A 22,002-nucleotide genomic window follows, 5' to 3' on the forward strand; every position below is an offset into this window, starting at 1 on the left:
TGTTTTAATCCAGTGAGCTTTTCAAAATTTGTTTTTAATATCAGTAGTGTCCATGTCATGGAGTATTCATTGAACACAGAGGCTCACCAGGCAAGGGACTATGTCACAGGGTGCATCATTGTGCATGCTAGGCCGTGGCCCACTGAGATGAACCATGGTGCTGGTGCTAGGGGCAGCCCAAACAACTGACAAATTGATATTAGCACTTTGCCTCCAACCACAATCTGAAGTATGTTTGCAAAAGATATTTCGGATGTTAGCGTCAAGCAGTTTGCTAACATGGATGCCAAAGAAACTTATGTAGCTGACTTACATCAAGTCAGATTGTTTCTCCACCTAGCCAGTATTGCTTTCGTATGCTGATTGGTAAACAACACACACAGGGTTTCAGGCAGAGACTTTCCCAGTTAAAAGGATCCAGTAGCAGAGGATTTGAGTTTCCAGAGGTTTAAGCTGGGACCTTCTGTACACAAAACCCTGACTCTATTACTGAGCTGCCATTCCTTCTCCAAAATTCTAGTTTGTCCCAGCGAATTAGTTGTTGAAAACCAGGGAGTAGATGAAAGGTAAGAAGGACAGTGAATTAGCTCAAAAGGGAAGCTCCTGATCAGAAACCGCCCCCTGCTGAATTGAGCTTTAGGATGGTTGAAAGAATTTAATAAAATGGAAACCTTCTGAACAGTTGAAGAAAACAGATTTATTTTAGAAGAGTGCAATTACAAATGCTATAATACAAAGGTATATGAAAAGAAAATTAAAAACAAATTAAATAAACATGGATGTTTCAAGCTTTAATCACAATACATGTACCAATAACGAGTGTTCTGTTGCTTTAATCTTCTTTGAGTGCATACATGATATCGTCCTGGCTAACATTAAGTCGAACTCGCATGTGGATATATTTACTATTAGAATCTGTTAGCAAGAGTCTATAGGCACTAAGCCGTGACACAACTGCCAGTGCGTCTGATACAGTAGGAGTTTGCAGGCCTTCAATTCTACACAATGCAACATGCTGATGAAATATCTAAAGAAACAAAAAAAGGAGAGGGGGACTTGGTTTATGAAAACATAGGAAGCATCAAAGCGAATAACTGATCTCCTTCCTTTCTTGGAAAAGTATGGAAACCAATGAGTTATATACAGTTTGTACCTTGGGTTACAAACACCTCGGTTTACAAATGCCGCCAACCCAGAAGTAGTACCTCGGGTTAAGAACTTTGCCCCAGGATGAGAACAGAAATCGCGCGGCAGCAGCGGGAGGCCCCATTAGCTAAAGTGGTACCTTGGGTTAAGAATGGTTTCAGATTAAGAACGGACCTCCAGAACAAATTAAGTTCGTAACCAGAGGTACCACTGTATATATTTATAGCTCAATAGTATTAGAGCACATTTTCCCCATGCATTTAGTGATGAGGTTCAATGGTGAACAATTGCTAATAGAATTCAAACCAGTACCATTTTATTTTATACAACATTTGTTGTATATTCTGAACCACAAGTTTTTAAATAAGTTCCCAACACTGAGTCTGTGACTGCTTTATTATTACAGCCAGCATCCAGTAAACTGGCTTGTTTTCAACATCTATGATGTATTTTGGAAAGTGGTTTGTCTGTCCATCCATCTGTTGTTAACAAGTTCACACACCTCTCAAGGTATTGTTACCAAACACAGCACGAGGATTTCCAAGACGGGGGGATGCAGTTGTCCATGTTTGGACACCAGATGCCATTTTGAATCAAGATGGTGGACCAAAACATCACTTTGTCATGACTTTCTCCATTTTTTTTGGCATAGGTTCAGCTGCCTCTGGCAATATCTTTGTCAAACTCAGCCACAGAGATTCCCAAGGTGGGGGTGCCAGACTTCATCACCATTTGAATGCCAGGTACAATCTTGAATCAAGATGGCAGAACCAAATGCGATTTGCCTGATTTTTGGCATGGTGATCCACACTCATAAATTGATTATCCATTTAAATAGCACAATTTTTTTTCACTTCTACAAATTCCCACACACTGCCAGGCCCTCCCTCCTAGTATACAACACGTTTATGAGTTCAAATAAGGTAGCTGAACAGGAAGAGGTTAAAAAAAAGTGGGCTGGATATTCTTTTAATGTTATTGCTGGTTTGATTTCTGTAATTTTTCAATTTTACTGTACAATTGCAACATCTGAGCTTACCTTTTAGTATTATGGTTTTATTGTATTTGAAGCTTTGTGACTTACATTGTATATTAATTGTTGGAAGTCATTTTGAGAGAGCTTTTCCCCCCAAGAAGAGGCATATAATATTTTAAACTAACGAAAGCAAAAAGCATGGAAATTTTTGTCTCTGCATATATGTGAATTGTAGCCTACGTGTAAAAAGGTAAAGGTAAAGGGACCCCTGACCATTAGGTCCAGGCGTGGCCGACTCTGGGGTTGCAGCGCTCATCTCGCTTTATTGGCCAAGGGAGCCGGCGTACAGCTTCCGGGTCATGTGGCCAGCATGACTAAGCCGCTTCTGGTGAACCAGAGCAGTGCACAGGAACGCCGTTTACCTTCCCGCCGGAGCAGTCCCTTAGCCTATATGTACAATAGGTTAAATTGCAATGACCTACATATGTGCCCAGCAACAGCCATAGGTGCACTCTTTGAATATAGCTAAAGCATTCTGGCTGAGATAGTAAACAAATTCAACATGCAATATTTTTAAATTACCTGCTGAACTGTACACTCTTCCAGTCCTGACCTGCGAAATTCTGCAATGGTTGCTTTTAGGAAAATTTGCTCATACAGTGAAGCGTTCCTGAAAGAACAAAAAAAAAAGCCCCCAAAGCTTAATTAGTCATCTATAAGATTTTGCTGTGTGACAGATATGATTTGGCTTGAAAAGCAGTATCTAAAACCTCTGATGTAACGGTATTTGCTTCTAAAATATGTGCATACATAAAGTTTAATTAACCATAGGTCTGAAAGAACTGCAAACACCCAGCATACAAAGGTTGTTTATTTTGTTAGAAGAGAACTTTCTGTAATTTGCAAATTTTTATTTTACAATTGCAATTCTCAGTGTCGCTCTATCCAAATAGAGAGAGAGTGCACCTGTATCCTAACATCCGAGCTTCCTAATTCTGCCACTTTCAACAACAAGTTCATAGGTGGCTGCTACAGAATGATAATCAGAATTTGCTCTCTGGGACCTCAAGCAGAGAAGCTACACAGCTAATGTACTACTGTACATTACCGAATGGCATGTATATAAGGTGATGAGAACATTTCATCTATGGCTTCCATAATGTGTGCCATGCTGACCAATCCACGGACACTTTTCTGACTAGGAAATTCGCAGATCTCAGCGGCCCTTCTGCAGATATCAAGGCAACGTCTTGCATCACCAGATAAAGCTGCCACCTAAAACAAAACATTAAAATTTTAAAACGACAAAGTTGTTGCAGTCCTAGTGTCCCACAAAGCATAGTGCAGTTTTTCAATGTTTCCTTCCGAAAAAGGTAATAATCCTTTCTCTGTCTTCTTGTCAGATCAGAGTGGATGCAGGAAGGGGGAGGAAGGAAGTAGATAACTCAATTAACTCTCCCCACCAGTTATTCCATCCTCCATTAACAGGCACTGCTGCCTCCTTTCTTCTTTCCACATCTCTCTATGAGGCTTATAAATAGCCACCAGGAGGAGTCTGGGGTCTCCTCTTGAGCCCACCCTCACCTTACCCACCTGCAGCCAATCCAGGCTAATTGCAGTTCAGGCGACTCACAAGAAAGCAGCTGGTTGAGCAGCTTCTTCCCCACAACATTACATTTATTATTGGATTCTTATTCTTCAATTCTTAAATCCCTTGGTTTTCCAGCCTCTTCCATTCACCCTTGTTAACTTTGCCTCTCTCACTCTTGTTGTAACGCCCACAGTTGAAATTGTCAATCTCGCTAGGAGCAAGGAACTTCCTTTTTGCACATCATCATTTATGTGCAAAATAAAAATATATGCAGCCACTACTCAAATGACTTTTATATGATTTTCTGGCCCACCACTGCTAGTCATTTCAAACGCAGGCATTTAGAATTCAGACGAAATATAAAATTCATGGTTGTTGCTCATTGATATGTGGTCTCTTATTTCTGGTGGTTTAATTTATTATTAAGGCCAGTGCCAATTGCCACCAGATTTTCAAATACAGTGGTACCTCTGGTTACGAACGTCTCGAGTTACGTTTTTTTGGGTTACAAACGTTTTTAACCCAGAAGTGAGTGTTCCGAGCTCTCAGAGGCCTCGCCGCTGCCTGGAGCCAAGCCCGGACATCCGCAGGGCCTACAGAGGCTCCACGATTGGCCTCCAGCCATTGGAACTCTCTGAGGCCTCCACGAAGGCCTGGAGACAGGCCTCGACATCCGAGGGGCCTACGGAGGCTCCGCGATTGGCCTCCAGCCATGGGAGCTCTCCAAGGCCTCTACGAAGGCCTGGAGCCAGGCCTTGACACCCGCAGGATGCCCAGCAGGTCACATCCCAGCCCCAAAGTTAGGTAAGGAACACTTACCTAACAAAGACCAAGAGCAGTGAAGCTGTTAAGAAAACAAAGATGAGCCTGGGCCGAAAAGCCCTTTACCAACCCTTGCCCCACCCCCAGCTGTAGCAAGGTGGGTGGCACCTAGCCAAGTAAGCCCACCTACTCTATGGGAGGGGTGAGTGGAAAATTTGGGGATTCTACAGGGGATTTTGGGATTTTTTAATGTGAGTCTGCCCTGTGCCTTTGTCTCTGCTTTGCTCCTTCGTTTGGGGGACTTCTGGGGAACTCTGCCTTCTGCCATTGTTTTGGGGATTGTGTGGAGCCCAGTTCAGCTACTGGTTGATTGTGTGACTGCAGAAATGGATAAAAGCCCCCCATCCAAACAATGACTATTATCAGTGCATGTAAGGGGGAAAAAATGTTAATAGTACGGTACACTGATTATTGCCTTCATTTTATGGATCAATGGTCTTGTCAGATAATAAAATTCGTGTTAAATTGCTGTTTTAGGGGGTGTTTTTCATCGTCTGGAACAAATCAATCCACTTTTCCATTACTTTCAATGGGAAAGTGCGCTTCAGGTTAAGAATGCTTCAGGTTAGACACTTCTGCTTTTGAGATGGAGGCGTAAGCAGAAACGCTGAGGAGCTCCGCAACAAGAATGAATTTAATTCTAAATTATATATCGAAAATGTGGGAGATTACAAGGGGTAAAAAAAAAACGGATGTATCGTGCCATATTAGAAGCAAAAAAACTTGATGAATTGGAAGAGCCACAAAAAGATCCCATTGAGCACATGGATTGACAATATGGACAGAATCACATATCGACGCAAATTAAGAATGGATAAATATGAAGAAATCTGGAAGGAATACTTAAGCGATAAGGTGGACAGTGGTGGGAAGTAGGGGGAGGAGAGGTGGGGAAATATTGTTTAAAAGGTGTAGTTATAGGTATATCAGTACTCAGATCTGAATTGTTAAATTGTGTTATTAGTGTTATTGTGGTTTTTGTTTGAGATTTTTTTTTGGTTGTTGTTTGTATTGAAAAAATGATTAAATAATAAAAAAAACAATGCTTCAGGTTAAGAACAAATTTCTGGAACCAATTAAGTATTTAACCTGAGGTACCACTGTATAAAAACAACATAGATATGCCTGTCCGTACACCCAAGTTTACCTTTCTAGAAACAAGCTGAATTGCGTCCTCTTCAAATGCTTTCAAATGGGTCATCCTTGATGAGACAATCTGCTGTAACTGTTTATAGGTATATGGCTGGAAGGACATTCTGGTAAGACCCTACCAGTGAAGAAAGCAGTGAAGATTTAATTGCTAGTACATCTCAAGAACTTGCTTAACACAGAAAAACATGTTTCTCCATTGTGAGCAGAGACGTTTCAGACTGAATTCTGACATTCAAGGTGACAGCCAACAGTGTTTAGCCTGCTTGCAAAACAAGACTTCTGGTTGCGTAGATGAGTTCTCCCCTGTGCAGCCCCTCCTCCACAGCCCAAAAACCAGCTCCTAAGGGTTGGAAGAACCTCCAGAGCAGATGCTGGGGGTGAATGGAGGCTGCAGAGGGAGCCCCTGCCATGTCCACTAGGCACAGCATTGGATCTCACTCTACTCTTATTGCTTGCCACCTACCTTCCTACAAGCAAGTGACAGAAGCGATTCTTATCTTTACCATGTCTGACCATGGTATTCTGCTCACAAGACAAGAAAAGAGGCATATCCAAGTACAAAGAAGTTATATCTTCATGGAACCAACAAAATACATAGCATGGCCAACTGTCAGAGGTGATGGGAGTCACAGGTTGTCCATTCCATAATATATAGATGGTCTTAATCCAGCTATCCAAACAAGACTGACAATCCCTCTGGCTGCTCCAGTGCGTGTGTTCAGACACAATTCTGGACATTTACTATAGTTAGGGAAATTAATTTGTGCATCTGCTGCATGCTAGTACATATAGCCTGAGTACTGGTGCATCACGCCATCCTTCCTGATCATTGATCAATGGTCAATGGTATCAGTTAACATCCAAGGAAATTTACCAACGCTCTGATCTCCGGACACAATAACCACAGCAGTAAAGCCGAAAATACATACCAGCCTGCTAGCTACTCTGTTCATCATAATTCTCTCTGGCAAATCCATGGTGTTAGCAATGGCCAAGACAATCAGTTTGGCATCTTTCTTGGTTGGCCAGTCAAAGAGGTTGTACATCACATTCTGTTTTCGGGTCCACAGCAGATCAAGCTGGAACAAGGAAGAAGGGATGACAAAGTTACAAGCTCACATAAAATGGTCTACAAAATATGTGGGAAATCTGGTTTCAGCCACAGGTTTGAACAGATTTATGTAACCTTGGGCAAGACTTGATCTGTTACAGATGGCCACATAAGGGGGATACAGAATAAAACACAGACATAGCCAGCATTTAAATGTACATTGTGCTGTTGTTTTAAAAAATTAGCTCCCTTTATATTATTTATTAGCAATAAATTTGTCCTTGCAGAACAAACAGCCTCATGGGTAGCTGAATCCCAAGGCTGCAATTAAGCCAGTTTCATGGTACAGATCAAAAAGGCAACAACCCCCCTAGTTTTGGAATACGTAAACATCAGGTTAAATTTATTTCATACTGATGCTATACAAATCCTCACATTACCTCATCTACTACAAGTATTACAGTTTTCCTTTTAGGTCCTCGCTTGCAGAATGTCTTCTCCAGCAGCTCGGCAGCATGGACTGCAGTTGCCTTCTGGCCTGTCAGTAACTAAACAGGATTAAAAAGATGCTGAAGTTACAACCCAACAATAAGTAGTAACTCATTCTGTTTTACCAATAGCACAATCCTATACCAATAGCACAACCCTATCCATTTCATATGTGAGATCCAACTAAAAAAGGTAAAGGTACCCCTGCCCATACAGGCCAGTCGTGTCCGACTCTAGGGTTGTGCGCCCATCTCACTTAAGAGGCCGGGGGCCAGCGCTGTCCGGAGACACTTCTGGGTCACGTGGCCAGCGTGACGAAGCTGCTCTGGCGAGCCGGCACCAGCACAGCACACAGAAACGCCGTTTACCTCCCCACTAGAAAGCAGTACCTATTTATCTACTTGCACTTAGGGGTGCTTTCGAACTGCTAGGTGGGCAGGAGCTGGGACCGAAAGACGGGAGCTCACCCCGCCGCGGGGATTCGAACCGCCGACCATGCGATCGGCAAGCCCTAGGCGCTGAGGTTTTACCCACAGCGCCACCCGCGTCCAACTACTGTATCTTAAAACTGCGAGCTGTTTTTGGGGTGTGGTGTCTTGGCAAAAAAGGCAGCATATAAATGCAATAAGGTAATGATAATAAAAAATGTTTTTGCAAGCAAGCTGTAGAATGAGAGCAGCCTTCGCCAACCTGGTGCCCTCTAGATGTTTTGGAGTGCCAGCTGGAACTGATGGGAGTTGTAGTCCAAAACATCTAAGGGCACCAGGTTGACAAAGGCTGAATTAGGGGGCTAGTAGTGATTGGAGTGCTTTTTCGGTGGAATTGGTTTAGCTCCCTCTTCTGATCTGCAGAGGTAAGTCAAGCATAAGGCCCATCTGCTTGAGCAGCTTTAGTTGAAAGACTTGGAAAATCTCTTCCCAAACATAACAAAACATGCACTCACGTTCAAGATCTGCACGTAGGCTTGATGGGGATCAGTCAACTTCATACCATTGATCTCTATACACTGGAAAGACGGCAACTCATTGTTTTCGGCTGCCTGCTCAAGACAACGAATGACCTCATGAACAGTTGCTGTTTTACCTGTTCCAGGAACCCCAGAAATGTACATGCACCTGAAACAGGAAGAGCACCTATGTTGTAAACATGTAAATCTGAAAGGCAGGGAGAGTCCTGAATCCTATGTTCCTGATATAAATGTGGCCTTACTCTACATTAGCCCAGCTTTGCCTGCTAGGACTGTAACCAGCTCTCCAGCACCCCAGGCAGAAAGTCTCTCTCTGAAACCTTTACTCAATCTATATAATACTATTATTAACTGGATATGCTGGAACTTGAATATGGGAGCATCTGCATATGAAACTGGTGCTCTGCCATTTTTCTGCACTGGACTTAATAAGCTCTCTTTTTCTCTCTTGTTCTGAAGAACCTGGAAACAGGATGTGCTTATTTAATCACTCCTAAAAGCCTTTTCATAAAGATGAAACTACATGCGGGTTCGAACCCACATGTATCTTTTAAAAAACATCTGCCTCTAAGCACAGTGCCACAAATAAGCTTTATTATAAATCTCAGAAACTGTTTACTTTTTTGGGGGGGTGGGGACTGGCATGATCTCCACATTATTATTTTTTAAATGAAACCCAGGTGTTCAGAAGCAGCTGTTATGCTTCTCACTCATTTGAGCTAATCCCGCTCCCTCCCACCTAAGACACTCACCCTCCTGTCCCATCAATGAGTTTGCTTTCTATAAAGTTATAGATATCCTGGAACTCCTTTTCACGGCAGGGCAAGGACTCTGGGACAGCAGATACATGCAGCCTGTTTAAAGGAAAACAAAAGGGCAAGAGGGTTACACAAGTGCCTTGTTACAAGCTTCTAAATCCCAGAAGAGGTAATGCATTCCTATCTAGATAAGCATAATCCTCTCAAGAATGATTTTTAAAGTATTAGTGCCCCGAGACTAAAAAATATAAAACAAAACTGAGACTGAACAATGAAACCAAGTTTTCAAAGACCTCAATCAAACATGAAACTAGGAAGAATGTGACACGGAATACTAAGCATGCATCTATTTAAAAGAGAGAAACATGACTTGCACTGGAACCATAAATACCCTTTACACAACCCATCAAAAGTAATTCCTAGTTCTCACTTTATATATACCCCCCCCCCATTTTTGCTAAATATCAAGAACTCCTCACATTACCTTATCCTAGCCTCTTCCAGCACATTGCCAGGCTTCTGTGTGGTTTTATTTCGGCTGCGGATTCTGGGGGTAGCATTACGTGGGGTCTTGGGGGTTCTCGGTTCAGGCTGCAGAGAAAACTCATATCCATAAATATCAGTGCTATTGTTTTGAATATCAGCCAGAGCACAACTGGTCTCAAAATTTGTATACACCAAACATTTAAAGATATTAAGATCCCAAAACGGCAGAGATGTACTTAGGTTTGCAACCAAACTTAAGGAGTAGTTAAACAGGGAAGCAACAGATTGTTTGTTTGTTTGTTTGTTTAAACATGGTATGAGAAATTATGGGGCCTGTCCATATTGGAAAAAATATCACACCAAATGAAAACCTTATTGGATACGGCTTGTTCTGTTAATTTCCTAACTGTGCAAGCCTATACATGTCTCAACTCAGAAGTAATTAGTTCAATGGAGCTTATTTCCAGGTAAGAGGGGACTGCAGCCTAACTGACCATTCATCACATTTACTAAGGTAATAATGCTCAGAATGGAGAACCAGTTAAACATAAAGTTATATATTTATTTTAAATAGGATGCTTTTCTTTCTTCTCTGTTTTCTAATACATTTCCAAAGCTCCTGAGTAAAGCGATATTTATAGATTCAGATATATTTTAAATTTATTTAACTGGTTAATATTTATATTTTATTATGATTGAAAATCTTTAAAACACTTTAAAACAGAAAGCAACTGAATGAAGTAACAAAAAGTAACTAAGGGTTCTATAGTGTTTTGAAACTGTATTGTGGCATAAGCTTTTCATTTTATGCCAAACTAATTTTTCAGGTCTTTAAGGCACCACAAGGCTTTGTTGGTCTTGCTGCAGCAAACTAGCATGGCTAAGTATTTCACCTTTATCCAAAAGTTAGATTTCAAGCAACAGCATTAGGTAAGAGGAAAGAATGGGTCCCAAGAAAGAATGTTCATCTCTAGAGTAGCTCAGTTGATTGGACCGTGGTGCTGATAACGCCAAGGTTGCAGGTTCGATCTCTGTGTGGGACAGCTGCATATTCCTCTGCATCGCAGGGGGTTGAACTAGATCATGGGCAGGCAAACTAAGACCCGAGGGCCGGATCCGGCCCAATTGCCTTCTAAATCTGGCCTGCGGATGGTCCGGGAATCAGCGTGTTTTTACATGAGTAGAATGTGTCCTTTTATTTAAAATGCATCTCTGGGTTGTTTGTGGGGCATAGGAATTTATTCTTCTTCTTTTTCAAAATATAGTCCAGCCCCCCACAAGGTCTGAGGGACAGTGAACCAGCCCCCTGCTGAAAAAGTTTGTTGACCCCTGAACTAGATGATCCTCAGGGTCCCTTCCAGCTCTACAATCCTAAGGTCCTATGAACACCTATGTGCTATCTGTGGCAAAGCTCAGCGTAATAATATCCTGAGAGATAGCTCTGTTGGTAGAGCATGAGACTGTTGGTCTCAGGGTTGTGAGTTCGAGCCCCATGTTGGGTAAAAGATTCCTGCATGGCAGGGAGTTGGACTAGATGGCCCTTGTGGTCCCTTCCAACTCTACACTTCTATGATTCCCAAAACAAAGGTGGTCTTACTTTCCCCCCAGCAGAGAGTCACAATGCAGAGAATGGCGCCCATGCTTCCATGTCATTATACAGCTAAGAAACAGAGCCACTGTCTTCACAGATTGCTCTCAGCTACTACATTATGTTCTTGAGCACCCAAGCTTCTGAACAAGGCAGTTCACTTTAAGTTCATACAACTGCTCAAAGTAATTAGAGATCAACAAAATATGGCAGAAGTCTCTACTTACAGTGTTGCTTGGACCCTTGGCAGGAGTCCCAGCAGCCCCTTTCCTTGAGATTTTTGGAGTAGATCTCGCTTGCCTCTTAGGTGTACGAAGCACCTTGAAGTCTTCACCATCATCATCGCTGCTACTTGAATCAGAACTTTCCAAGGGAAAAATGTCATCCTTTTCTTCTTCATCCTTCTCAACTGTATTAAAAAAACTTAAGGCAAATGGATTTATCACATCTTATGTCCTGTACACTAATGTGTTTTAAATAATTGCAAGTTCTTTGGTCGGACGGTATCAGCCAAACAAAAACAGAGGCGGCCATGACAGCAAAGATCAATACTTTTACAATGATGGTACAGTTTTGAGAAACCAGAAGAAGAAGAAGAAGAAGAAGAAGAAGAAGAAGAAGAAGAAGAAGAGAGAAGAAGGGGGTCATAACATTAAGGTACACCCCATATGATGAAAATATACACTGTTAATTCTTTTACTATGTCCACATCAGCTCTAGACAAGAAAACAGAAGCGACATGAAATTTGTCATGGCAGATCCCAAACTCTTGCTCTGGAAGTGAACTCTGTGTTATTGAAAAAAGCTGCCCTTCTATTCAAAGATAGCTTAATGCAAGTGTGGGAAACTTCAGGCACCAAATGCAGCCCCTCTGGCTCTCTCTGATCTGGTCCTCAGGGATTCTTCTTAGGCCCCCCCCCCCTCAGCAGCCTTGCTCCACCCTCTTCAGATGCTTTTGCCAGGTAGAATGTGCCCTTTAACTGTGAACATGCTTCTTGATTGCCTGGATGAAGTATGGAGAGATGTGGGTGGGTGTAGAAACCTCTGACTTCTTTGTGGCCATAATGTAACCTACTATGCAAAGGCATGAGTCACAGCCAACGCCCCGTGCACTTTTGCCTCTGGTCTTCCACCAACACTGGAAGGTAGCTATCAGAAGATTCTCCATGAGGGAATGTGGCCCGTTAAAGCTGGGTCACCCTCCCTGGCTTAATATGTGTGCGCGCGCATGTGTGCATACAAGTGCACAAAGAAACACTCAGACAATCCTTGCACATTCATTTCTGTAACAAAGCAGACTCCCCTGGGCTGTGAACTGCCTGTAGCCAAACCATCTCTAAAAAGAATACATTCTTACCTAAGCTGTTTGGCAATGCGGGCAGCAGTCGCCTGCACACATTTCCTGCGTGAACGAGGAGTCAGCGCTGGGCTCGCGGTTTCTGGTTCTTCACCCAATCTGCAAGAAAAGAAGTAATGACAGAGGTTTTTCTGACTTCTTCATAATGATACGACACTGTGTCTTCCTTGATTGACAGAAATTTGTGAGTTTCCATCAGTTGTCACTTCAGCATCTTACTGTAAAGTTTAGCACCACAAAAAAGTCAGCTATAGAACGCACACAGTGAAGCAAATGTTTCTTGCTCAGAGCACTTCAGTTTAGGCATGTAGTCTAGAAATCAGTTATCACTCAGTGATCTGGTTCACGCATAATGACAAGCCAAATTATACCGGGGCCATGCAAATGTGCAGTTTGGACAACACACTAAGCCAAACACTGGCTTAGCTCAGCAAGGTGCAAGAGTAAAAAAAAACAACAAACCACTGGGGAGGAGCAAAGTGGCTGCAAACTCCCTTCCAGCAGCCTGCACATTTGTGCAGTGCTGCAAAAGCAGAGGTGGGCATACTGTGACATGTGAAGCAGGGCAGCATCTATATTGGCTGAAGGAGGGTCATCCATCCATGTTGCTGGCTACATGATATAGAAATTACCAAACCTCTATATACTATATTGTCCTAGATATGTTTTAATACACATAATAAGTAGAACTGATGTAAAACTGCAGTGATATATTTTTAAGCCTTCTTAAAATTTCACTTGCTTAATAAAACAGAAGGGGATATTCCTTAGAGCAAACAAACAAAAGATCCACAAACACCTCTAAAGATCACCCACCTTGTCTTTGAATTGACCTTAGGAATGGCTGCTTGGCTCTTTGAGACTCCGGATTCTTTGGCTGTTTTGCAAATCTTATCCTGTTTGTTTACATCATTTGAACTAATGGAAACGAAAAACATAAAACATGCCTCTAAGAGATTTTTTGGGAAATAAATGTTAAAATTCATTTCGGTAAATTCTCCCTGGTTTTACCATAGGAAAACATCTTGATGATACTGCGATTTACATTTTAAAAAATTGTATCCCACTCTGGGATCACTTTGCAATGAAGGAGGGGGTTAAAATATTTCAAAATAAATACCCGCAACCAGCCTGGCTCTTGAGAATAGCACCCTATACATCCTTACCTGGAAGTAAGTCTCAATTGAATTCAGTGGGACTTACTTCTTACTAGACTGTGGAGGGTGGCACTGTCCATTTCCTAATTTTTCATCCTTACCTTTAATGCCTTTTAAATATTTTCTGAGTAGTTGCTCCAAGAAGGAAATAGTCAATGTGAGTAAAATATACTTTACATATAAAACTACCAAAATACAGTCGTACCTTAGATCCCCAGTGCCTTGCAAATCGAACGTTTTGGCTCCCAAATGCTGCAAACCCGGGAGTGTTCCGGTTTGCGAATGTTCTCTGGAACCTGAACATCCGACGGGGCTTCCACAGCTTCCGATTGGCTGCAGGAGCTTCCTGCAGCCAACTGGAAGCTGCGCCTTCGTTTCCAAACATTTTGAAAGTCGAGCAGACTTCCAGAACGGATTCTGTTCGACTTCCGAGGTACCACTTGGAAATACCTGTTTTCTGTAAGATGGAGAAGCAGAGTCTGGAAGGCTTTTTGACTGCAAAATAAGTGATCTGGATTTCTCAATATCAACTGGTCAGAAGCAACTTGTACATGAGGTTTTTTAATTTTTCACTCTCTCTTTAAACAGCAGACCCATGTACCAGATCATAAATTAATATTGGAAAGTCCCAATTTCCAAAAGCATTTTGACATGCAGCCCAGAAAGTTGCTCTACAAGATCTTCATCTTAGCCACTATGTATAACTGGTCCTTAGCCAGCATAGAGGATGGACAGGGAGGACAGGAACTGTAGGCTACCCCTGTAGGACAGGTGCTATTTGTAGCTTAGATTTATTATTACCACTAAAAAACAAACCTTTTTGAATGTTTATCGATCTGCTGCACAAACAAAAGCAAATTAATATTAATGTTCTCGAGCAAAGGTATTCTGCCTCAAGAATCTTTGACTCTTATTTCAACAGAATTTTTTTGTTAGATTAGTGTATGTCACACAAATGGCCACATTTAAGGGTTTGGGACAGAATGCTGACACTTGTAACTTACTCTGTGGCATTCCTTTTCACAGCAGAACTCCTGGCTTTCACACTAGAAACTTGGTCACTCTGGCAAGGAGATGATAAGTTTTTCTTGGGTCTTTCAGACTTTCTTCCCAGTGGTTTGATGTCTAGGAAGAGGTCTCCCTCAGCAACAGCAGCACAGGGTATTTTTGGAGGAGAACCTTTAATGCCAGTAAATGTCACTTTCCGTTTGAGGGCAGATTGCTCCAGAGGCTCAAAGAAACCATAGTCTAAAAGCTCAATCATATCTTGCTCTGCCAGCACTCTTCCAGGTTTTGTTGGACCTAAAATCCAAAAGTAGCAAAATGAGCAAGTTTTTAGCAAGGCAACAATCAATTTAGAATTCACATGTGCCAGATGGCCTAACAAAAGGTTTCCCTTCAGTTAAAAGAACTCAGTTAACACAGAACAGAACTTTCAAAGCAACAGAAGCTCCACTGTTACCACACAAAATCAAGATTGCTCTTCTATAAATGATATAAAATTGGGTGCTAAATAAGACATAATCCAACATGACACAGATTCCATGTCAGATATTTGATTAGCTTTATTTGCACTGAACGCATACAACTGTGGTCATAAATTTGGAGACGACCACTATTGACATTATTCAACAGGGGCTCAAAACATTACTTTTGATTACAAATCTATGATTCACCACCACCACCACTTGAACAGGCATCCAAACTGAGATAATGTCAGTTGAACAGGAATTAACTGCTGGGTTCAATTCCCAAGATGTGAAATGCAAGCTTTTTTTAACCCAGTTTTGGGCCATTTCCCCATCCCCATCCCACCTTCTGAAAGGTCCTCTGACACTCAATACATACCTTTCAGGGGACATAAATGGGTAGCAGATGTGAGCACGAAACAGATTATTTACCCCTTGTCTGAGTACAGCACGGGCTATCACCTTTTGTTAACCATGGTTCCTACTATCAAATGTATTAGCTACTTGTGACAGAACACCTGTTTTCATGACTAAGCTTCAATCATGAACATGTCCAGTTCAAGGATCACAGGTAGTCTGACTCACAGTAGCTTCTTCATCCAAAAACCTCATGATAGTATCTACACTAAGCAGGAAAAAAATCCCTACCATATCAGTTTCTCCCACAAAAACTACTAAGCAGAACAACAGAAATATTATACCATTTTACTACATGAATTCCTACTTGAGAATTGTTCAAGAGTATTTAGACTGATCATCTTTACATCATTATTCATAAAATTCTCTCTCTTCAGCCCTAGGTAAAACATTTGTCAGCTTCCAGAGCTAACAATGTTTTTGCAGACAAAAATATTATGTGCAAGATCATTTGTGAACATACTATTCAGCTGCAGTTTTTTCTTTGCTCCTGGAGTCTCAGTGCCAATGGCTAGTCTTTGGGAACATCTCTGCTTAGAGTGCGAGGATTTGGAGGCAGAGTGTCTTGATTCTACTTCCATCATGGCGGCGCTGCTTTTTCTTGTACTTCGAGTGACCTTTTCGGTTTCTACTTCCAGAGAGCAATTTCTGCGTGAAGGAGTCAGGTGGTGCACGTTTGCAAAATCAGTGTTGTTGTTTTTCATTTTCACAGAGTCTTTCAACTCTGCCAGTAAGCTAAGCGGCAGTGGTTTAAACTTTTTTCCATCCCAAGATTCTCTTACAAAGAAAATGTGTTCATCATTTGATAGGTCAGGCAATGCTTCCAATGTGGTCCGTGGAATAACCTGGAAAGGTAGCAAAATATCAGATGATTATTTGTTCTAAAGAGTAGATTCAAAGCTTAAGAACCGTGAAAATATGATGCAATCAATATAGCAAAACTTTCAATGGATCTTCAGTGCTATACTAAACTTCTCCAGCTATTGCTTAAAGCACAACAATGACAAAAGGAAAGCTTTCCCCACACACCTATTAACATTTTCTTACAATAACGTAAACTCCTATCCTTAGAATTACCTTTCTGGTTTGAGTAATGGCACCAACTTGCAGTTTTCATATGACATAATTCTGTCTCTTACCATTACTGAAAAACCCTAAGGAAGTGGTTCCCAGTCAGTTAAGTATTGCAGACACTCTGTTTTTCAAAAGCCAAGCCATGAAACCCCTACTTCTGAAAATGCTGATATCTCTGTGGTAGTTTTTGCTATGTAAATGCTGCCACTGTCCCTCCAACATGTCCCAGTGCAAAACCGGGCTGTGTTCCCTTGTGAGTCACATGGTCCGCACGAGAGCACGGCATCCCAAAAAAGGATGTCCCTGACAGTTGACAGATATGTGCCACGGACCCCAGGGGTCCGCAGAGTACCAATTTGGAACAAGTGCCGTAAGGGATATATGTGTGGGGATTTCATGATGGAGGAACTGCCACGTTCTAAGCCTGCCAGCAAACAGGGGGCAGGGGGAGCTTTTTCTTATTATTGTCTGCCATTTTGCTTCCCACCTACCACTCCCATAAGCACCAATGGGGGAGCTTAGTATTCTGTGGCTCCAAGTATTGTGTAATCTACGCCAGCGCACGCAGATTTGAGACTATGGCTTTGCCAAAGTTAATCTAATTGCCACAGTTAATCTAATTAATCATAGTTAATCTAATTGCCCTGTATGCTATGTACTAGCTGTTTAGAAAACAAATACTGAACAAACCCAATGTGTTTGCATTTAAATGGTGATTCATTCCCATAGTTCAGCATATATTGCTGGTAAAGCAGCCTGCAACACTTCAGTTCAAACAGCCTCATAAGTGAGATGGAAACCTCTGCCTTCTTGCTAAGTCAAAGTGAATATTTTGGCTCATGGACTACTTGAACTTCTCCAAGAATACTGCACTGTAAGGTTATCAGCCAAGCAAACACCATATAAGCATCCTGTGCCACAGCAGGGGACAATCAATATTTCCTGAAGCTGTAGGTAAGTCAAGCTGCAATGCCAATGGAAGGCTATGAACTCTACTGGGATTCTTAGGCTCATTTCTATGGCTTGCTGTGCCCAGATAGCAACTAAGCAGCAACCCACATACTTGCTATTTCAGAGTTGGCCTGCCTCAAAGATTAAACCCCTATGGATTTCCCCACCCAAAAAAACTTTTCAGTACTATAAATCTGCAATATAACATTTCAACATACTCCCAAGGAACTTCCTCCTCTCTTGCCTTCTAACATGTTATGTACATACTGTGACATTGCCAATGATATGTGTAACTGTTATGTCAGTATCCCGTTCAGGATTTTCGTTCAAAAATATCTCCTGTGGATCCTCTCTTCCCATGGATTTCCGTTGACTGAGAGGTATTTCTAGCAGGCGGGAGAACCACTCCACAACTGCACGCTTTTCATGAGTACCTGGAGTAGGTAAAAAACAACAACAACACAATTCAGACCTGGGATGGCAAGAGCACTTGAAGCCCCTTAGCAGTATGATGCTTTCTTAAGTTTCACTAAATTAAGGAGAAAGTCAATGGCAGCAATCAAACTTGGTATTTTCAGGGAAGGCATTCAATATCAACTAGCCCCCACCCCCAGCAGCCTTTATGCAAGCCTTGTTAAAAGGGGGGCGGATAGACACATGGATTTTGGGATCCTGTGTGAAACTACCATCCATGTGGTCCCAAAGACACCGTCACACAATAAAACTCATAATGGGAAAACATAAGAAATTTATTGGATAATAATATTAAAATGAATTAAAAATGTCTATTAGGACTACTGTTGAACAGTATTTATAAATGAATGGAAAAAATTGAAGAAGAACAATTATATATAAAATGGACAAAGACAATGCGAAAAGTTAAAGACGACATAAAAAAAGTGGAAGAAGGAAGGAGAGAAGTCAGCTCGGGACAGCAAGAACAAATGTGAAACATAATGTATGTGTATGTATAGTATGTAACTAAAAATTCAATAAAGATCATCTGGGGGGGAGGGCGGGGAAAGACACCCTCACACAAAAGGATCTTAAGCTGAAGTCAAACTGAGTGCTGTTCTGTCTGTGTGTATCTGAACCCTTCCAGTCTAGGAATGTGTACCCACACAAAGATTATAGAAAAATAAAGGATTTATTACAAAGGAACAGTCGTACCTCAGAAGTCGAACGCTTTATGAGACGAATGTTTCGGCTCCCAAATGCCACAAACCCAGAAGTGATTGTTCCAGTTTGCGAACATTCTTTGGAACTTTTTGGAAGTCGAATGGACTTCCAGAATGGATTCTGTTCGACTTCTGTGGTACGACTGTAGTTTTAACAATAAACCACAGCAGCATACATTTGCAGTACTGGGCACACATGTGAAAACAATATTCTAATGCAGGCATAGGCAAACTCGGCCCTCCAGGTGTTTTGGGACTACAACTCCCATCATTCCTAGCTAACAGGACAAGTGGTCGGGGATGATGGGAGTTGTAGTCCCAAAACTTCTAGAGGGACGAGTTTGCCTATGCCTGTTCTAATGCAAGCACATATCTAACTTACAGAAATAAGGCTTCTAAACTAAAGGGGGGGGGGGAATAGCTAGAGAAAATAGTTGCAAGTTTTTTCTCTTAGTGTCTGTTAAAGTGCTCCTGAAACATGTGAGTGGATGATAGAAGAGCTGGAACCCAGGCACTGAGCTCAGGGATCTGCACCTGAAATTATTCCAGGTAATTGAAGTTCAGCAGTGAATTAAAGATGTTCTAGGAATGCACACAGAGGCTGCTCAGAGGGAGAGATAATCTTCAGTCTTGCAGGTGATGCTCCTGGTCTTAAATAGACTTGAAGTTTATCCAAAAGTCTGTCTAGGTGAGTTGGCATAATTTCGAAGGAGAAGACCTGGGGGAATGGTCTTACTGAGTGAATTTAGGTTTGAGAACAATGACTATGATTACTGTAGTTAGTCAGGGATGACTGACCCAGGTGGTTGCCCTGGGGGAATGGCCTTCCTGAGTGCATTTACTTTTTGAGAACAATGACTATGGCCTGAGGATGTCTGTGCCACTGTTCTATCTATTTTACATTTGCAGCTCTATCAGATTCCCTGTTGGTTGAAAGAGCCTGTCTCCTGAGTCTGAAGCAGAGGCTTCAAGATGTCATCCCACACCTGGTGCCTTTTGTTTAATAGTAAGTTATATTACCATTATTGCAACCTGGCTTCCTAAGGACTTTCTAGATTCTCATGACTTCAAGCATAAAGAAATAAACTACAGGACTGTACAGAAGGTCAAGAAAATGGTCGCTTCCTATGGCCATCTACTATAGCCGAATCCATCTTTGGTTCACTCCTGAACTCAACAGGGAGGCTAACACTGAAAGCTACAAAACTGACAATGCAAGTCTTTCTACGAAAGCAACATAAGCCATTTAAAACACAATGTTTTTTTAAAGCACATAATTTAAAATGCATTTTTGCAATATGGAAGCGTGTTCCAATAAAGATTAATAACCAATATAACATTCAACAGAAACTTCACAGCCAAAACTTCTTGATTTCTCATTCCCCTTGAAGGAATAATATATGGGTAGCAAATGTGGGTTCCTCTAGATGCTATTGGACTATAATTCCCATCATCTTTGACCATGAGCCATGCTGGCCAAGGTTGAGGGTTTCCAACTTCTGGAGCACTGGCTAACCCTGGAGTAATACCTTGCAAAGAGTGAGTAAGTATTGCTACTTGCTATCTTGGGAAAAGCCAAAATCAGAAATCCAATATACATAAAAAGTGTATACCAACGTATTTTTTAATAAGAGGAAACATACTGCATATTTAATTATTAAGCCCCCAAATTAGCATATACTGTAGTTAACTCCTATAGCATATTTATATTGCATGGGGCCCAGAGTCCTTTTTACAGTACCACAGATGTCAAGCTATAGCCCAAAAATACATATTTAACGGAAATTATGGTATCACAAAAGTTGCTTAGCTTCTCTATTCTTCTAATTGTTGTTTGATCAATTTTTTATAAAATAAATGTTGAATAGTGTTGTGACATCTTAATTAGAAATAGAAAATATTTTTTTAAAAAACCACTTACCATCTTCATATAACTTTAAAAGTCTTGCTACAAGGAACTGATCCACATTCTCACCTTCTATTAAAATAAACTCCCCTGGGAAAATACAGATGTCGCTGACATTTTTCGATTTAACAGATATCCCCCTAGGAGATAAAGGGTATAAATGGATTGCACATTCTTTACAGTTAAGGAACAACAGTGAGGACTGACAGTTTAATGTGTAGTCATAACCATGTTGACTCAGAAATAAGTCTACCTGGATTCAGTGGGGCTTTCTCCCAGGTAAATAGGGTTAGGAGTTCAGCCTTAATCTTTACCTCTATCCCCCCCCCCCAATTTACATTCCAGATCTACATCCTTCAGCTTTCAGAAGCTGCTTCTTCAAACAATTATACCCTTTCTTCCTTATTGCTTCTTATAATTGAAATTAGTTCACAGATCAACATAACACTGCTCCCTCTCTTTCAAACTCTCCTCAAACTTTTTCGTAAAGTCTGGATTTAGCCATAGCCCTCACTCCCTAATATGTAGTACTTCCTCCCCAGTTACTCACACTTCCTTCTTCCTCCCTTCTATCTACTATATCCACTCAGTCAAATTTAAGACTGTAAGCTCCTCAGGGCAGGGGCCTGTTTTTCTTACTTTTCAAACTGCACGCACACAGATGGTGCTACATAAGCACATTCCACTAATAATAATTACAACAGTATTGTTACATAATCACCTTTTAGTACACCATTAATAATACAGTAAAAACCATTCAGCCTTATGCAAAACATAATTTCCAAGATTGCCAGTTTATGCTACATTTATACACTGGCCTCAAGCCTACACAGCTTACCCTCTAACAATATATAGACCAAAAAATACATACCTGTAAGAGGAAAGCTGCAGCTGCTCGTCTTCAGATATAGCTTTTCCAAGCCACGAGTAGATACGCTTTTTCTGGTTTCTCGTGTTCATGGTTTCTGTGAAGAAACAGATATATGAAGGTGCAAAGAGGCAAAAAAAAAAAAAAAAGGCAAGAAAGCCGATTCTCGAATTTTTTATCCGTTTCCACCCCACCCCAACTCGATTCTTAAAAGAATCCACACAGAGACCAATGCACGTGAGGATGGAGGGAGGGCGCCTCTGGAGCACACCCGCAGCTCTCCCGCCGGCCGCCGAACTATGGCATTGACACTCCGATGTCGTACCTGGTTCGGACTACCGTACCTCGCCGACGAGCCCACAGCTGCTCCACAAACCCAGAGAGCGAGATTCTGCCGCGGGACCCGGTGCGGCGCGCGCGCGGTTCCTTCCCTACGTCAGGATGAAACTTCGCGCCAAAGCAGACTCGCCCCGCCCCCTGAGAAGGAGAAAATGAGCCGCTGGTTAGCGCCGCGGCCGCCATGTTTTTTTCTGGCTAGGCGAAGCTCGGGAAGGGCGGCTCTTTTGCCCACTGCTAAGATGGCAGGCCAGAAACCACTG

At 41.7% G+C, this 22,002-nt stretch overlaps 1 protein-coding gene across 2 annotated transcripts; it reads right to left on the reverse strand.

The window, feature by feature from the left end:
* Positions 1-672: 672 nt before the first annotated feature.
* ORC1 (origin recognition complex subunit 1) lies at positions 673-21,925 on the reverse strand (the record flags this gene model as incomplete). Of its 2 annotated transcripts, none has more annotated exons than XM_083447942.1 (18): positions 673-1,027; positions 2,705-2,792; positions 3,231-3,397; positions 5,683-5,802; positions 6,617-6,766; positions 7,179-7,286; positions 8,171-8,342; positions 8,947-9,048; positions 9,437-9,543; positions 11,254-11,449; positions 12,384-12,482; positions 13,200-13,301; positions 14,545-14,842; positions 15,890-16,271; positions 17,719-17,885; positions 20,551-20,675; positions 21,407-21,500; positions 21,748-21,925. In XM_083447942.1, 18 exons carry the CDS (start codon positions 21,923-21,925, stop codon positions 833-835), a joined length of 2,850 nt encoding a protein of 949 aa, XP_083304068.1. In that variant the 3' UTR covers positions 673-832. The 2 variants fall into 2 exon arrangements, with proteins under 2 accessions (XP_083304068.1, XP_083304069.1); XM_083447943.1 differs by having other exon boundaries at positions 21,729-21,821.
* Between the last annotated feature and the right edge of the window lie 77 nt (positions 21,926-22,002).

The sequence above is a fragment of the Podarcis tiliguerta genome (assembly GCF_965153285.1).
Source record: "Podarcis tiliguerta genome assembly, chromosome: 6".
NCBI classification, from domain to species: Eukaryota; Metazoa; Chordata; class Lepidosauria; order Squamata; family Lacertidae; genus Podarcis; species Podarcis tiliguerta.